Genomic DNA, 18,435 nt, shown 5'->3' with positions numbered 1-18,435 from the left:
TTTGCCTTCTTGGGTACACAGACAATGGTGGCCATCTTGAAATATGTGGGGACAGCAGACTGGGATAGGGAGAGAATGAATATGTCTGTAAACACACCAGCCAGCTGGCCTGCGCATGCTCTGAGGACGTGGCTAGGGATGCCATCTGCGCCGACAGCATTGCGAGGGTTAACACGTTTAAATGTCTTACTCACGTCGGCCACAGAGAAGGAGAGCCCACAGTCCTTGGTAGCGGGTCATGTCGGTGGCACTGTATTGTCCACAAATCGGGCAAAGAAGGTGTTTAGTTTGTCTGGAAGCAAGACGACGGTGTCCATGACGTGGCTGGTTTTCATTTTGTTGTCCGTGATTGTCTGTAGACCCTGCCACATACGTCTCGTGTCTGAGCCGTTGAATTGCAACTCCACTTTGTACTGATCTTTTGCCTGTTTGATTACTTTGCGGAAGGAATGGCTACTCTGTTTGTATTCTGCCATATTCCCAGTCACCTTGCCATGTTTAAATGCGGTGGTTCATGCTTTCAGTTTCACGCGAATGCTGCCATCTATCCATGTTTTCTGATTAGGGTAGGTTGTAATAGTAAAAGTGGGTACAATATCTCCTATACACTTCCTGATAAACTCAGTTACCATTTCAGTGTATACATCAATATTATTCTCGGAAGCTACCCGGAACATATCCCAGTCCGCGTGTCCAAACAATCTTGAAGTGTGAATTCCGATTGATCAGACCAGCGTTGCATGGGTACTTCCTGTTTGAGTTTCTGCCTAAAGGTAGGGAGGAGCAAAATGGAGCCGTGGTCAGATTTGCCGGAAGGAGAGTGGGGGAGGGCCTTGTATGCATCCCGGAAGTTGGAGTAACAGTGGCCTGGTGTTTTAGGAGCGCGAGTATTTCAGTCGATATGCTGACAGAATTTAGGCAGCCTTTTCCTCAAATTTACCTTGTTAATTCATCTCAAACCTGAAGACTTTGTGCCATGGATAAAAACACCTGTAGGGTAGCAGTGCTAGCATTAGCCTGCTCTGTTTTCATGATGGCTAGCAGCTAACTTCTACTTAATAGGAATCTGAGACACAAACTTGCGGTCCCAGCCTTAATGGCTGACCGAGTCGCGGAATCCGTAGCAATACGAACTTTAGCTATAAATAAAAACCATTTAATGAAAACTATTTCATAAAAACAACAAACTGAGTGCAGAGGTTGTTCTTTTGCTTTGATGATGTTAGCAGAACATGCAGCCGCTCCAGACAGGTCCAGCCTAACCCTAAACCTAACCCAAGACAGCGTCTAGACAGGTCCAGCCTAACCCTAAACCTAACCCAAGACAGCGTCTAGACAGGTCCAGCCTAACCCTAAACCTAACCCAAGCCAGCATCCAGACAGGTCCAGCCTAACCCAAGCCAGCATCCAGACAGGTCCAGCCTAACCCAAGCCAGCATCCAGACAGGTCCAGCCTAACCCAAGCCAGCATCCAGACAGGTCCAGCCTAACCCTAAACCTAACCCAAGCCACAGGCAAAAAAATACACGTGCTACTTCTGCACACACAGCTTTTTATTTACTTAGCATACCACCTCAAACCACACATAGCATGTATTTCCAGTTTTACATCAACCATTGATAATATAGTATTTCAAATATTCTACATTAAAAATATATTGTCTTCATATTTTATGAATATAGCATAGACTTATTCACAGAATCATTTCTGAACTGAACACAGAATTCACATTCTGTGTATCACAGAATCATAATCAGGGATTCAAATGTTTTTGTTTTGGCTAATCTCACTTCCTCATTCCTCAGATCCAAAGCTTTAAACATGGCCTTTTCTAACCATTAGAAGGGGCAGGAAAAATCCCTTTGCCAATAGAAGGTCATTGAGAAAGTTCCATAGTTCATTCCTGCTCCGTTCTTAGCTCCATCCATGTAGCTGTATAGTTATTCTCTCTGGGGTTCTGAAGCACCACAGCAGGTCCGGTTGGTCTAGGGGTGACGTGGGATGAACTGTGTCCCACACTCCTCTCCCCTCCTCCCCCCTGCCCTACCATCTCCTCCCTCATCAGACAGCACAACAGCGACCAGAGATGTCGTCTGAAGGAGTGAGACAGCATGTAGAGAGCAGGGTTCAGGAAGCAGTGGGCGTAGGCCACAATACGACACACAACGTACACAACATGCAGCCGCTCCTTGACCCCACAGTCTACAGGTGTGTAGACAGACATGACGAATATGAATAGGTTGTACGGTGCCCAGCAGACGATGAAAGCTACCACGATACAGAAGACCACCAGCACTGTGCGGTGTTGTCTCCTGGTCGCAGTTACCAGGACCGTCCTGAGAATGGCACTGTAGCAGAGGATGATGATGATTAGAGGGAGGACGAAGAGCAGGGACACCTGCAGGTAGTAGCCCAGCTGTTGGGGGACAGAGAGAGAGAGGGGGGACAGAGAGAGAGGGAGAGGTTATCTATGAATATCCAGCTTCTGGGGGACAGAGGGGTTATATATGAAATATCCAACATTGGAAACACTGGTCACAATTAGAAACAGGAATGTCCACTCACTGTTTGCTGAAACACAAAGTACATACAAAGACCATGTCAGTGGAAACGTGTATCACTGAAAGCTTAAAGAAGCATCCCTACTAGGAGCAGTAAACAGTGAGCGGACATTTTTTGTTCTAAGTTACCGTAACCCACCTCCTCGTCCGTAGTTCCAGGTGAGACCTCACAGATGAATATTCTTGTCCCGTTTTCCACTTCCTGTACCTGGGAGGATATGACATCACTGAGGGAGGCAGCCAGGCTGACTACCCATGATGCCGTGCAGGCGGCCAATGCGTATCTCAGTCGTCTCCGGGGAACGACTGTCCAGCGGGACGCGACGACTATTACACAGCGGTACACCGTCATGGAGGTGAGCAGCATCATACTGCTGTAGAGACCGGTGAAGTATGCCCCCGTCAACAGCTTACAGGCCTGGGGTCAGAGGTTATAGTTAGGGTTAGGGGTCAGAGGTTAGGGTTAGAGGTCAGCAGCATCATACTGCTGTAGAGACTGGTAAAGTATGCCCCCGTCAACAGTTTACAAGCCTGGGGTCAGAGGTTAGAGTTAGGAGTCAGAGGTTAGGGTTAGAGGTCAGAGGTTAGGGTTTGAGGTAAGCGTTAGGATTCAGAGATTGGGGGTTAGAGGTTAGGGTTAGTAGTCAGAGGTTAGTGTTAGAGGTTAGAGTTAGAGGTTATGGTTAAGAGTCAGAGGTGAGTATTAGGAATCAGAGTTTGAGGGTTAGAGGTTAGGGTTAGATGTCAGAGGTCAGGGTTAAATGTCAGAGGTTAGGGTTAGGAGTCAGAGGTTAGGGTTAGATATCAGATGTTAGGGTTAGAGGTCAGAGGTTAGGGTTAGAGATCAGAGGTTAGGGTTAGAGGTCAGAGGTTAGGGTCAGAGGTTAGGGTTGAGGGTCAGAGTCATAGTCAGAGTTAGGAGTCAGAGTTTAAGGGTTCGAGGTTAGGGTTAGAGGTCTGAGGTTAGATGTTAGGGTTAGTGATCAGAGGTTAGAGTTTAGGGTTAGGAGTCAGAGGTTGCTATTAGAGATCAGAGAAAATGATTAGAGGTCTGAGGTCAGGGTTAGATGTCAGAGGTTAGGGTTAGATGTCAGAGGTTAGGGTTAGGAGTCAGGGGTTAGGGTTAGAGTTCAGACGTTAGGGTTAGAGGTTAAAAATCAAATCAAATCAAATTTATTTGTCACATACACATGGATAGCAGATGTTAATGCAAGTGTAGCGAAATGCTTGTGCTTCTAGTTCTGACAATGCAGTAATAACCAACAAGTAATCTAACTAACAATTCCAAAAAACTACTGTCTTATACACAGTGTAAGGTGATAAGGAATATGTACATAAAGATATATGAATGAGTGATGGTACAGAGCCGCATAGGCAAGATACAGTAGATGGTATCGAGTACAGTATATACATATTAGATGAGTATGTAAACAAAATGGCATAGTTAAAGTGGCTAGTGATACATGTATTACATAAGGATGCAGTAGATGATATAGAGTACAGTATATACGTATACATTTGAGATGAATAATGTAAGGTATGTAAACATTATATTAGGTAGCATTGTTTAAAGTGGCTAGTGATATATTTTACGTAATTTCCCATCAATTCCCATTATTAAAGTGGCTGGAGTTGAGTCAGTGTGTTGGCAGCAGCCACTCAATGTTAGTGGTGGCTGTTTAACAGTCTGATGGCCTTGAGATAGAAGCTGTTTTTCAGTCTCTCGGTCCCAGCTTTGATGCACCTGTACTGATCTCGCCTTCTGGATGATAGCGGGGTGAACAGGCAGTGGCTCGGGTGGTTGTTGTCCTTGATGATCTTTATGGCCTTCCTGTAATATCGGGTGGTGTAGGTGTCCTGGAGGGCAGGTAGTTTGCCCCCGGTGATGCGTTGTGCAGACCTCACTACCCTCTGGAGAGCCTTACGGTTGTGGGCGGAGCAGTTGCCGAACCAGGCGGTGATACAGCCCGCCAGGATGCTCTCGATTGTGCATCTGTAGAAGTTTGTGAGTGCTTTTGGTGACAAGCCGAATTTCTTCAGCCTCCTGAGGTTGAAGAGGCGCTGCTGCGCCTTCTTCACGATGCTGTCTGTGTGAGTGGACCAATTCAGTTTGTCTGTGATGTGTATGCCGAGGAACTTAAAACTTGCTACCCTCTCCACTACTGTTCCATCGATGTGGATAGGGGGGTGTTCCCTCTGCTGTTTCCTGAAGTCCACAATCATCTCCTTAGTTTTGTTGACGTTGAGTGTGAGGTTATTTTCCTGACACCACACTCCGAGGGCCCTCACCTCCTCCCTGTAGGCCGTCTCGTCGTTGTTGGTAATCAAGGAATCGTCAGGAAGTCCAGTACCCAGTTGCACAGGGCGGGGTCGAGACCCAGGGTCTCGAGCTTGATGACGAGCTTGGAGGGTACTATGGTGTTGAATGCCGAGCTGTAGTCGATGAACAGCATTCTCACATAGGTATTCCTCTTGTCCAGATGGGTTAGGGCAGTGTGCAGTGTGGTTCAGATTGCATCGTCTGTGGACCTATTTGGGCGGTAAGCAAATTGGAGTGGGTCTAGGGTGTCAGGTAGGGTGGAGGTGATATGGTCCTTGACTAGTCTCTCAAAGCACTTCATGATGACAGAAATGAGTGCTACGGGGCGGTAGTCGTTTAGCTCAGTTACCTTAGCTTTCTTGAGAACAGGAACAATGGTGGCCCTCTTGAAGCATGTGGGAACAGCAGACTTGTATAGGAAGTGCTCATGCTCTGAGGGTGCGGCTGGGGATGCCGTCCGGGCCTGCAGCCTTGCGAGGGTTAACACGTTTAAATGTTTTACTCACCTCGGCTGCAGTGAAGGAGAGTCCGCATGTTTTCGTTGCAGGCCATGTCAGTGGCACTGTATTGTCCTCAAAGCAGACAAAAAAGTTATTTAGTCTGCCTGGGAGCAAGACATCCTGGTCCGTGACTGGGCTGGTTTTCTTCTTGTAGTCCGTGATTGACTGTAGACCCTGCCACATACCTCTTGTGTCTGAGCCATTGAATTGAGATTCTACTTTGTCTCTATACTGACGCTTAGCTTGTTTGATAGCCTTGCGGAGGGAATAGCTGCACTGTTTGTATTCGGTCATGTTACCAGTCACCTTGCCCTGATTAAAAGCAGTGGTTCGCGCTTTCAGTTTCATGCGAATGCTGCCATCAATCCACGGTTTCTGGTTAGGGAATGTTTTAATCGTTGCTATGGGAACGACATCTTCAACGCACGTTCTAATGAACTCGCACACCGAATCAGCGTATTCGTCAATGTTGTTATCTGACGCAATACGAAACATATCCCAGTCCACGTGATGGAAGCAGTCTTGGAGTGTGGAATCAGCTTGGTCGGATCAGCGTTGGACAGACCTCAGCGTGGGAGCTTCTTGTTTTAGTTTCTGTTTGTAGGCAGGGATCAGCAAAATGGAGTCGTGGTCAGCTTTTCCGAAAGGAGGGCGGGGCAGGGTATCCATCCTGCCCTGCCTATCTAAGGTCTTCGAAAGCCAAGTCAACAAACAGGTCACTGACCATCTCGAATCCCACCGTACCTTCTCCGCTGTGCAATCTGGCTTCCGAGCCGGTCACGGGTGCACCTCAGCCACACTCAAGGTACTAAACGATATCATAACCGCCATCGATAAAAGACAGTACTGTGCAGCCGTCTTCATCGACCTTGCCAAGGCTTTCGACTCTGTCAATCACCATATTCTCATCGGCAGACTCAGTAGCCTCTGTTTTTCGGATGACTGCCTTGCCTGGTTCACCAATTACTTTGCAGACAGAGTTCAGTGTGTCAAATCGGAGGGCATGCTGTCCGGTCCTCTGGCAGTCTCTATGGGGGTACCACAGGGTTCAATTCTCGGGCCGACTCTTTTCTCTGTGTATATCAATGATGTTGCTCTTGCTGCGGGCGATTCCCTGATCCACCTCTACGCAGACGACACCATTCTATATACTTTCGGCCCGTCATTGGACACTGTGCTATCTAACCTCCAAACAAGCTTCAATGCCATACAACACTCCTTCCGTGGCCTCCAACTCCTCTTAAACGCTAGTAAAACCAAATGCATGCTTTTCAACCGATCGCTGCCTGCACCCGCATGCCCGACTAGCATCACCACCCTGGATGGTTCCGACCTTGAATATGTGGACATCTATAAGTACCTAGGTGTCTGGCTAGACTGCAAACTCTCCTTCCAGACTCATATCAAACACCTCCAATCAAAAATCAAATCAAGAGTCGGCTTTCTATTCCGCAACAAAGCCTCCTTCACTCACGCCGCCAAGCTTACCCTAGTAAAACTGACTATCCTACCAATCCTCGACTTCGGCGATGTCATCTACAAAATGGCTTCCAACACTCTACTCAGCAAACTGGATGCAGTATATCACAGTGCCATCCGTTTTGTCACTAAAGCACCTTATACCACCCACCACTGCGACTTGTATGCTCTAGTCGGCTGGCCCTCGCTACATATTCGTCGCCAGACCCACTGGCTCCAGGTCATCTACAAGTCCATGCTAGGTAAAGCTCCGCCTTATCTCAGTTCACTGGTCACGATGGCAACACCCATCCGTAGCACGCGCTCCAGCAGGTGTATCTCACTGATCATCCCTAAAGCCAACACCTCATTTGGCCGCCTTTCGTTCCAGTACTCTGCTGCCTGTGACTGGAACGAATTGCAAAAATCGCTGAAGTTGGAGACTTTTATCTCCCTCACCAACTTCAAACATCAGCTATCTGAGCAGCTAACCGATCGCTGCAGCTGTACATAGTCTATTGGTAAATAGCCCACCCATTTTCACCTACCTCATCCCCATACTGTTTTTATTTATTTACTTTTCTGCTCTTTTGCACACCAATATCTCTACCTGTACATGACCATCTGATCATATATCACTCCAGTGTTAATCTGCAAAATTGTAACTATTCGTCTACCTCCTCATGCCTTTTGCACACATTGTACATTGTATATAGACTCCCCTTTGTTTTCTACTGTGTTATTGACTTGTTAATTTGTTTATTCCATGTGTAACTCTGTGTTGTCTGCTCACACTGCTATGCTTTATCTTGGCCAGGTCGCAGTTGTAAATGAGAACTTGTTCTCAACTAGCCTACCTGGTTAAATAAAGGTGAAATAAAAAAAAAAAAAAAAAAAAAAGGGCCTTATATGCGTCGCGGAAGTTAGAGTAACAATGATCCAAGGTTTTTCCAGCCCTGGTTGCGCAATCGACATGCTGATACAATTTAGGGAGTCTTGTTTTCAGATTAGCCTTGTTAAAATCCCCAGCTACAATGAATGCAGCCTCAGGATTTATGGATTCCAGTTTGCAAAGTGTCAAATAAAGTTCGTTCAGAGCCATCGATGTGTCTGCTTGGGGGGGAATATATACGGCTGTGATTATAATCGAAGATAATTCTCTTGGTAGATAATGCGGTCGACATTTGATTGTGAGGAATTCTAAATCAGGTGAACAGAAGGATTTGAGTTCCTGTATGTTTCTGTGATCACACCACGTCTCGTTAGCCATAAGGAATACGCCCCCACCCCTCTTCTTACCAGAAAGATGTTTGTTTCTGTCGGCGCGATGCGTGGAGAAACCTGCTGGCTGCACCACCTCCGATAGCGTCTCTCCAGTGAGCCATGTTTCCGTGAAGCAAAGAACGTTACAGTCTCTGATGTCCCTCTGGAATGCTACCCTTGCTCGGATTTCATCAACCTTGTTGTCAAGAGACTGGACATTGGCGAGAAGAATGCTAGGGAGTGGTGCACGATGTGCCTGTCTCCGGAGTCTGACCAGAAGACCGCCTCGTTTCCCTCTTTTACGGAGTCGTTTTTTTGGGTCGCCGGCTGGGATCCATTCCGTTGTCCTGGTTGAAAGGCAGAACACAGGATCCGCTTCCCGAAAATCATATTCTTGGTCGTACTGATGGTGAGTTGACGCTGATCTTATATTCAGTAGTTCTTCTCGACTGTATGTAATGAAACCTAAGATGACCTGGGGTACTAATGTAAGAAATTACACGTAAAAAAACAAAAAACTGCATAGTTTCCTAGGAACGCGAAGCGAGGCGGCCATCTCTGTCGGCGCCGGAAGAGGTTAAGGTTAGAGATCCGAGGTTAAGTTTAGAGATCAGAGGTTACGGTTAGAGCTCAGAGGTTAGGGTTAGAGGTCAGAGGTTAGGGTTAGAGATCAGAGAAAAGGATTAGAGATCAGAGGTCAGGGTTAGATGTCAGAAGTTAAGGTTAGAGGTCAGAGGTTAGGGTTAGAGATCAGAGGTTAGGGTTAGAGGTTAGAGTTAGAGATCAGAGGTTATGGTTGGAGGTTAGAGATTAGGGTTAGGAGTCAGAGGTTAGTGTTAGGAGTCAGAGGTTACGATTAGAGGTCAGAGAAAAGGATTAGAGTTCAGAGGTCAGGGTTAGATGTCAGAGGTTAGGGTTAGAGGTTAGAGGTTAGGGATTGGAGTGAGAGGTTAGGGTTAGATATCTGAGGTTATGGTTAGAGGTCAGAGGTTATGGTTAGGAGTCAGCGGTTAGGGTTAGAGGTCAGAGAGGTTAGGGTTAGGATTCAGAGTTTGAGGTTTAGAGGCTAGGGTTAGGAGTCAAAGGTTAGAATTAGGAGTCAGAGTTTAGGGTTAGCGTCCAGAGGTCAGTGTTAGAGGTAAAGTTAGGAGTCAGGGGTCAGAGGTTAGGGTTAAGGTTAGGAGTCAGGGGTTAGGGTCAGAGGTTAGGGTTAAGGTTAGGAGGTTGATGAGATGAGTAATGCAAGATACGTAGACATTATTAAAGTAGCTTGTGGCTAGTGTTTCATTTCCTTAACGTTCCTTAGGCGTTAGAGGTTAGGGTTAGAAGTCAGAGGTTGAGGTCAGAGGTTAGGGTTAGAGATCAGAAGTCAGGGTTGGTCATACCCACCAGGTCACCGAACATCCAGTGGGAGAGTTGGTAGACGGCCCAGAAGGGCAGGGTCAGGGTAAATAGGAGGTCAGAGGTCAACAGGTTTAGGATGAACAGGTTGGTGACCCTCCTTAGGTCCTCATAATGACACAAGGCAACCAGCAACAATCCGTTACCTAGACAACACAAAACACATCATTAAGTAGACAACACAGGGGCCTCAAGAGTGACGCAGTGGTCAAAGGCACTGCGTTGCTGTGCTAGCTGTGCCACTAGAGATCCTGGGTTCGAGTCCAGGCTCTGTCGAAGCAGGCCTCCACCGGGAGACTCATGAGGGGGCGCACAATTGGTCGAACGTTGTCCGGGTTAGTTTGACCGGCAGGGATGTTCTTGTCCCATCGCTCTCCAGCGATTCCTGTCGAGGGCGCAATGCACGCTGACATGGTTGCCAGGTGAACAGTGTTTCCTCTGACACATTGCTGCGGCTGTCTCCCGGTTTAAGCATTGTGTCAAGAAGCAGTACAATACAGAGGACACCGTTCGTTACCTGGACAACACTGAACACACCGTTACCTCGACAACATGGAACAGACCACTAACTAGACAACACTGAATACACCGTTAACTAGACAACACAGAACAAACCGTTACCAAGACAACACAAAACACACCGTCAGCTAGACAACATAGAGCACACAGTTAACTAGACAACACAGAACACACAGTTACCTAGACAACACAGAACACACAGTTACCTAGACAACACAGAACACACAGTTAACTAGACAAAACAGAACACACCGTTAACTAGACAACACAGAACACACAGTTACCTAGACATCACCGAATACGCTGTTGATGACAAAGAGCAAACAGGTTACCTGTGACACTGTGGAGGAAGATGAGGAGGAAGAAACCAAGTTACCTGTGACACTGAGGAGGAAGATGACCAGGAAGCAACCAAGTTACCTGTGACACTGTAGAGGAAGATGAGGAGGAAGAAACCAAGTTACCTGTGACACTGAGGAGGAAGAGGACCAGGAAGCAACCAAGTTACCTGTGACACTGAGGAGGAAGATGAGGAGGAAGCAACCAAGTTACCTGTGACACTGAGGAGGAAGATGACCAGGAAGCAACCAGCCGTGACCTCCTCTAACCCTCCGACCTCGTCGCACAGCAGGATTAACTGTTTATCACCATAGTCTTCATCAGTGTAGTTGCTGTCATTCACAGAGCTGGTCTCATTCACCATGGTCTTCCAGGACTCAGTCAGGTCCATCTCTGCAACGTGATTTATACTATAGAATGACAAAGAGCCTCTACAGTACAGATCATAGAGAATAGCGGTGATTTATACTATAGAATGACAGAGAGCCACTACAGTACAGACCACAGAGAATAGAGGTGATTTATACTATAGAATGACAGAGAGCCACTACACCACAGACCACAGAGAATAGAGGTGATTTATACTATAGAATGACAGAGAGCCACTACAATACAGACCACAGAGAATAGAGGTGATTTATACTATAGAATGACAGAGAGCCACTACACCACAGACCACAGAGAATAGAGGTGATTTAAACTATAGAATGACAGAGAGCCACTACAGTACAGACCACAGAGAATAGAGGTGATTTATACTATAGAATGACAGAGAGCCACTACAGTACAGACCACAGAGAATAGAGGTGATTTATACTATAGAATGACAGATAGCCACTACAGTACAGACCACAGAGAATAGAGGTGATTTATACTATAGAATGACAGAGAGCCACTACAATACAGACCACAGAGAATAGAGGTGATTTATACTATATAATGACAGAGAGCCACTACACTACAGACCACAGAGAATAGAGGTGATTTATACTATAGAATGACAGAGAGCCACTACAGTACAGATCACAGAGAATAGAGTTACATAGCAGGACTTATTACAAAGTGTGAGACACTTTCCAAGATGTGGAAATTACATGAGATGCATCAAATACTAAAGCAGCGTTTTGATCAATTTTACCACATATCTATAGCCTCTCTATAATATCATAATAATGTTAACACCAACCTACCATGTGAACCGGTTCTCAGAGTGTTAAGATGTTGTTAGTGAGAAAACTGTTAACCACTGTTCAAGTGTGGTGTGGACAAACTACGCGTTGTTCCTCATTTTCAACCCAGTTTCACATTTAGTCAAACATGGATAAATGGACAGACTATGTTGTTCCTCAATTTCAACTCAGTTTCACATTTAGTAAAAAATGGATGAGTGGGCACATTATTTAGTCTAACGTATGAATATTCCTTCTTGGCGCCTGAGGGGAGAGCTCTATCTTATTGGCTCTTAAGGAGAACACCACGTACATTGAGAACGTCGTACCCAGAGTGACTGTACGTACATATCCCAACCAGAAGCCATGGATTACAGGCAGCATTCGCACTGAGCTTAAGGGTATAGCTGCCGCTTTCAAGGAGCGGGACTCAAACTCAGAAGTTTATAAGAAATCCCGCTATTCCCTTCGTCAAACCATCAAACAGGCAAAGGGTCAATATAGGTCTAAGTTCAAATCGCAGTACAGCGGCTCCGATGCACGTCGGATGTGGCAGGGCTTGCAAACTATTACAGACTACAAAGGGAAGCACAGCCGAGAGCTGCCCAGTGACAAGAGCCTATCAGACGAGCTAAATAACTTCTATGCTCGCTTCGAGGCAAGTAACACTGAAACATGCATGAGAGCATCAGATGTTTTGGACGGCTGTGTGATCATGCTCTCCGCAGCCGACGTGAGTAAGACCTTCAAACAGGTCAACATTCACAAGGCCAGACGGATTACCAGGACGTGTATTCCGAGCATGCGCTGACCAACTGGAAAGTGTCTTCACTGACATTTTCAACCTCTTCCTGACCGAGTCTGTAATACCAACATGTTTTAAGCATGTTTCCCCGTGCTCAAGAACACTAAGGTAACCTGCCTAAATGACTACTGACCCATAACACTCACGTCTGCAGCCTTGAAATACTTTGAAAGGCTGGTCATGGCTCACATAAACACCATTACTCCAGAAACCCTAGACCCACTCCAATTTGCATACCGCACCAAGAGATCCACAGATGATGCAATCTCTATTGCACTCCACACTGCCCTATCACACCTGGACAAAATTAACACCTATGTGAGAATGCTATTCATTGACTACAGCTCAGCGTAAAACACCATTGTGCCCCCAAAAAGAGTTGGCATGGGTCCTCAGAGCCTCAAAAGATTTTACAGCTGCACCATCGAGAGCATCCTGACCGGTTGCATCACTACCTGGTGTGGCAACTGCTCGGCCTCCGACCGCAAGGCACTACAGAGGGTAGTGCTTGCGGCCCAGTATATGTCCGTGGCCAAGCTTCCTGCCATCCAGGACCACTATACCAGGCGGTGTCAGAGGAAGGCCCTAAAAATTGTCAAAGACTCCAGCCACCCTAGTCATAGACTGCTCTCTCTGCTCCCGCATGGCAAGCGGTACCGGAGCGCCATGTCTAGGTCCAAGAGCTGACAAGGTACAAATCTGTCGTTCTGCCCCTGAACAGGCAGTTAACCCACTGTTCCTAGGCCGTCATTGAAAATAAGAATTTGTTCTTAACTGACTTGCCTAGTTAAATAAAGATAAAAACAATAAAAAAAACCTTTTGGTGCAGATCACCTCCCACAACATTCATAATGGAACCTTTTTGTGCAGATCACCTCCCACAACATTAAAAATTGAACCTTTTGGTGCAGATCACCTCCCACAACATTCATAATGTAACCTTTTTGTGCAGATCACCTCCCACAACATTCATAATGTAACCTTTTGGTGCAGATCATCTCCCACAACATTCATCATGGAACCTTTTGGTGCAGATCACCTCCCACAACATTCATAATGGAACCTTTTTGTGCAGATCACCTCCCACAACATTCATAATGGAACCTTTTTGTGCAGATCACCTCCCACAACATTCATAATGGAACCTTTTTGTGCAGATCACCTCCCACAACATTCAAAATGGAACCTTTTGGTGCAGATCACCTCCCACAACATTCATAATGGAACCTTTTGGTGCAGATCATCTCCCACAACATTCATAATGGAACCTTTTGGTGCAGATCACCTCCCACAACATTCATCATGGAACCTTTTGGTGCAGATCACCTCCCACCACATTCATCATGGAACCTTTTGGTGCAGATCACATCCCACAACATTCATAATGGAACCTTTTGGTGCAGATCATCTCCCACAACATTAATCATGGAACCTTTTTGTGCAGATCACCTCCCACAACATTCATAATGGAACCTTTTTGTGCAGATCACCTCCCACAACATTCATAATGGAACCTTTTTGTGCAGACCACCTCCCACAACATTCAAAATGGAACCTTTTGGTGCAGATCACCTCCCACAACATTCATAATGGAACCTTTTGGTGCAGATCATCTCCCACAACATTAATCATGGGACCTTTTTGTGCAGATCACCTCCCACAACATTCACAACATTAATCATGGAACCTTTTTGCAGATCATCTCCCACAACATTAATCATGGAACCTTTTTGTGCAGATCACCTCCCACAACATTCATCATGGAACCTTTTGGTGCAGATCACATCCCACAACATTCATAACGGAACCTTTTGGTGCAGATCACCTCCCACAGCATTTATAATGGAACCTTTTGGTGCAGATCACCTCCCACAACATTTATAATGGAACCTTTTGGTGCAGATCACCTCCCACAACATTCATCATGGAACCTTTTGGTGCAGATCACATCCCACAACATTTATAATGGAACCTTTTGGTGCAGATCACCTCCCACAACATTTATAATGGAACCTTTTGGTGCAGATCACCTCCCACAACATTCATCATGGAACCTTTTGGTGCAGATCACATCCCACAACATTCATAACGGAACCTTTTGGTGCAGATCACCTCCCACAGCATTTATAATGGAACCTTTTGGTGCAGATCACCTCCCACAACATTCCTTGAAGTTCCTATATCCCAATTTTTGCCAAACACCGAAGACAAACAATACCTCAGGAACTAATTCAAAGAGCTTTTAGGACATGTCGTTGTGAGACAGTTACCACAATTTGAGCACTAAAAGCCTAATATTAAATGGCACTTACCTCACAAATACTCAGATGTAATGGCAAGGAAATCAGATATAATTCCTTTTGGGCTAATGGATGAACATGAAAGACAGTCAAAAGACATGATGAGGACAATCAAACTAAAAGAAGGAAGGTGTGCTGAAAAATCTCGATAAACAGCAAAGAGTCTTCAATTCTGTTAATGTGGTCTTAGGCCCCTTTGACTCCAAATCTGTGAGCAACCATGAAAACTTCTCTACAGGGTCAGATGACACTTTCTTCACTGGCAATCTGCTGTTGTCCCTGTCAGGACTGTTCACCACCTCAACACATTGCTGCATGCCCAGTGTTCACCGCCTCAACACGTTGCTGCATGCCCAGTGTTCTCCGCCTCAACACGTTGCTGCATGCCCAGTGTTCACCACCTCAACACGTTGCTGCATGCCCAGTGTTCACCACCTCAACACATTGCTGCATGCCCAGTGTTCACCGCCTCAACACGTTGCTGCATGCCCAGTGTTCACCACCTCAACACGTTGCTGCATGCCCAGTGTTCACCGCCTCAACACGTTGCTGCATGCCCAGTGTTCACCACCTCAACACGTTGCTGCATGCCCAGTGTTCACCACCTCAACACGTTGCTGCTTGCCCAGTGTTCACCACCTCAACACGTTGCTGCATGCCCAGTGTTCACCACCTCAACACGTTGCTGCGTGCCCAGTGTTCACCGCCTCAACACGTTACTGCATGCCCAGTGTTCACCACCTCAACACATTGCTGCATGCCCAGTGTTCACCACCTCAACACGTTGCTGCATGCCCAGTGTTCACCACCTCAACACATTGCTGCAAGCCCAGATGCTTCATCATGCTCTTCCTTGTAGCCTTGGAAGCTGTAGCTGTGACGGCCAATTAGGAACTGGAACTGGTAGGAGCTCGCCAACGATCCCACACCACTTCCTAAAAACAGCCTACTTCCCCTGTGCCTTACCCTTTATAGGAAAGGGATACAGTGCCTTCTGAAAGTACTCAGACCACTTGTCTTGTTCACATTTTGTTACGTTATAGCCTTAATCTACAATGGATTAAATTATTTACCTTGACTGGAGTCCACCTGTGGTAAATTCAATTGATTGGACATGATTTGGAAAGGCACATACCTGTCAATATTTATTTTATTAATCCTTTATTTAACTAGGCAAGTCAGTTAAGAACAAATTGTTATTTACAATTCCTACCCCTGCCAAACCCAGACGAGACTGGGCCAATTGTGCACCGCCCTATGGGACTTCCAATCACGGTGGGTTGTGATATAGCCTGGAATCGAACCAGGGTCTGTAGTGATGCCTCTAGCAGTAAGATGCAGTGCCTTAGACTGCTGCACCACTTGGGAGCCCCTATAAGGTACCACAGTTGCCACTGCATGTCAAAGCAAAGGCCATGAGGTCGAAGGAATTGTCGTAGAGCTCAGAGACAGAATTGTGTTGAGGCACAGATCTGGGGAAGGGTACCAATGTCTGCAGCATTGAAGGTCCCAAGGAACACAGTGGCCTCCATCATTCTTAAATGGAAGTAGTTTGTAACCATCGAGACTCTTCTTAGAACTGGTTGCCCAGTCAAACTGAGCAACCGGGGGAGAAGGGCCTTGGAAAAAAGGCACCTAAAGACTCTCAGACCATGATAAACAAAATGATCTGGTCTAATGAAAGCAAGATTGAACTATTTGGCCTGAATTCTAAGTGGACGGAAGGAAGATGACCAGGAAGCAACCAAGTTACCTGAGACACTGAGGAGGAAGATGACCAGGAAGCAACCAAGTTACCTGTGACACTGAGGAGGAAGATGACCAGGAAGCAACCAAGTTACCTGTGACACTGAGGAGGAAGATGACCAGGAAGCAACCAAGTTACCTGTGACACTGAGGAGGAAGATAACCAGGAAGCAACCAAGTTACCTGTGACACTGAGGAGGAAGATGACCAGGAAGCAACCAAGTTACCTGTGACACTGAGGAGGAAGATGACCAGGAAGCAACCAAGTTACCTGTTGTGGCACTGAGGAGGAAGATGACCAGGAAGCAACCAAGTTACCTGTCGTGGCACTGAGGAGGAAGATGACCAGGAAGCAACCAAGTTACCTGTGACACTGAGGAGGAAGATGAGGAGGAAGCAACCAAGTTACCTGTTGTGGCACTGAGGAGGAAGATGACCAGGAAGCAACCAAGTTACCTGTCGTGGCACTGAGGAGGAAGATGACCAGGAAGCAACCAAGTTACCTGTGACACTGAGGAGGAAGATGACCAGGAAGCAACCAAGTTACCTGTGACACTGAGGAGGAAAATGAGGAGGAAGCAACCAAGTTACCTGTGACACTGAGGAGGAAGATGACCAGGAAGCAACCAGCCGTGACCTCTAACCCTCCGAACTCGTCACCCAGCAGGATTAACTGTTTATCACCATAGTCTTCATCAGTGTAGTTGCTGTCATTCACAGAGCTGGTCTCATTCACCATGGTCTTCCAGGACTCAGTCAGGTCCATCGCTGCAACGTGATTTATACTATAGAATGACAGAGAGCCACTACACTACAGACCACAGAGAATAGAGGTGATTTATACTATAGAATGACAGAGAGCCACTACAGTACAGATCACAGAGAATAGAGTTACATAGCAGGACTTATTACAAAGTGTGAGACACTTTCCAAGATGTGGAAATAACATGAGATGCATCAAATACTAAAGCAGCGTTTTGATCAATTTTACCACATATCTATAGCCTCTCTATAATATCATAATAATGTTAACACCAACCTACCATGTGAACCGGTTCTCAGAGTGTTAAGATGTTGTTAGTGAGAAAACTGTTAACCACTGTTCAAGTGTGGTGTGGACAAACTACGTGTTGTTCCTCATTTTCAACTCAGTTTCACATTTAGTCAAACATGGATAAATGGACAGACTGTGTTGTTCCTCAATTTCAACTCAGTTTTACATTCAGTAAAAAATGGATGAGTGGACACATTATTTAGTCTATTGTACAGGTATGAGTATTCTACCTATTTCTGCTCTCCTGCGTCAGACTTCACTGCCACCAGTTCAGCAACCCTTACAATGGGGGTCATAAACCTCACCAACAGGCCAACATCATGACACACCCGAGAAGGCCCACATCCTGTCATTCACAGGAGAAAGAGAAGGAACTATCAGGGACGTAGGTCAGGGTGCCTTGTAAGGATCTGACGGCTAGTGGGTAATCGCCCTTTACCATCAGTCCTATTAGCCAACATGCAATCATTGGATAACAAAATAGACGAGCTACGATCACGAATATCCTACCAACTGTAATGTCTTGTGTTTCACTGATTCATCGGCAACATGGATAACATACAGCTGGCTGGGTTTACGCTGCATCAGCAAGATAGAACAGCTGCCTCTGGTAAGACAAGGGATGGAGGTCTGTGTCTATTTGTAAACAACAGCTGGTGCACAAAATCTAATATTAAGGAAGTCTCAAGGTTTTGCTTGCCCGAGGTAGAGTATCTCATGATACGCTGTAGACCACACCTTTTACCAAGTGACCTTTCATCTATATTTTTAGTAGCAGTCTATTTATTACCACAGACTAATGCTGGCACTAAGACTTAATGAGCTGTATAAACTGACAGGAAAATGCTCATCCCGAGGCGGCGATCCTAGTGACCGGGGACTTTACTGCAGCGAAACTTACCTAATGTTAAATTTGCAGAGGAAACCAGAGTAAAAAAAACTCTAGACCACCTTTGCTCCACAAAGAGAGACGTGTACAAATCTCTCCCTCACCCTCCAT

General features: G+C 46.1%; 1 protein-coding gene across 5 annotated transcripts; it reads right to left on the bottom strand.

The window, feature by feature from the left end:
* Positions 1-1,538: 1,538 nt before the first annotated feature.
* Positions 1,539-17,519, bottom strand: xcr1b.2 (chemokine (C motif) receptor 1b, duplicate 2). Of its 5 annotated transcripts, none has more exons than XM_042308221.1 (6): positions 17,425-17,519; positions 16,973-17,192; positions 10,575-10,754; positions 9,492-9,649; positions 2,701-2,979; positions 1,539-2,416 (listed from the first exon to the last, which is right to left on the bottom strand). In XM_042308221.1, the coding sequence occupies exons 1-6, from the start codon at positions 17,425-17,427 to the stop codon at positions 1,898-1,900; spliced, it is 1,359 nt and encodes a 452-aa protein (XP_042164155.1). In that variant the 5' UTR covers positions 17,428-17,519; the 3' UTR covers positions 1,539-1,897. The 5 variants fall into 5 exon arrangements, with proteins under 5 accessions (XP_042164155.1, XP_042164156.1, XP_042164157.1 ...); XM_042308222.1 differs by having other exon boundaries at positions 16,973-17,149; positions 17,425-17,512; XM_042308223.1 differs by lacking the exon at positions 10,575-10,754.
* Positions 17,520-18,435: the final 916 nt, after the last annotated feature.

Source organism: Oncorhynchus tshawytscha, linkage group LG28 (assembly GCF_018296145.1).
Source record: "Oncorhynchus tshawytscha isolate Ot180627B linkage group LG28, Otsh_v2.0, whole genome shotgun sequence".
In the NCBI taxonomy this organism is placed as follows: domain Eukaryota; kingdom Metazoa; phylum Chordata; class Actinopteri; order Salmoniformes; family Salmonidae; genus Oncorhynchus; species Oncorhynchus tshawytscha.
This window is presented reverse-complemented; position numbering and strand designations above follow the sequence as displayed.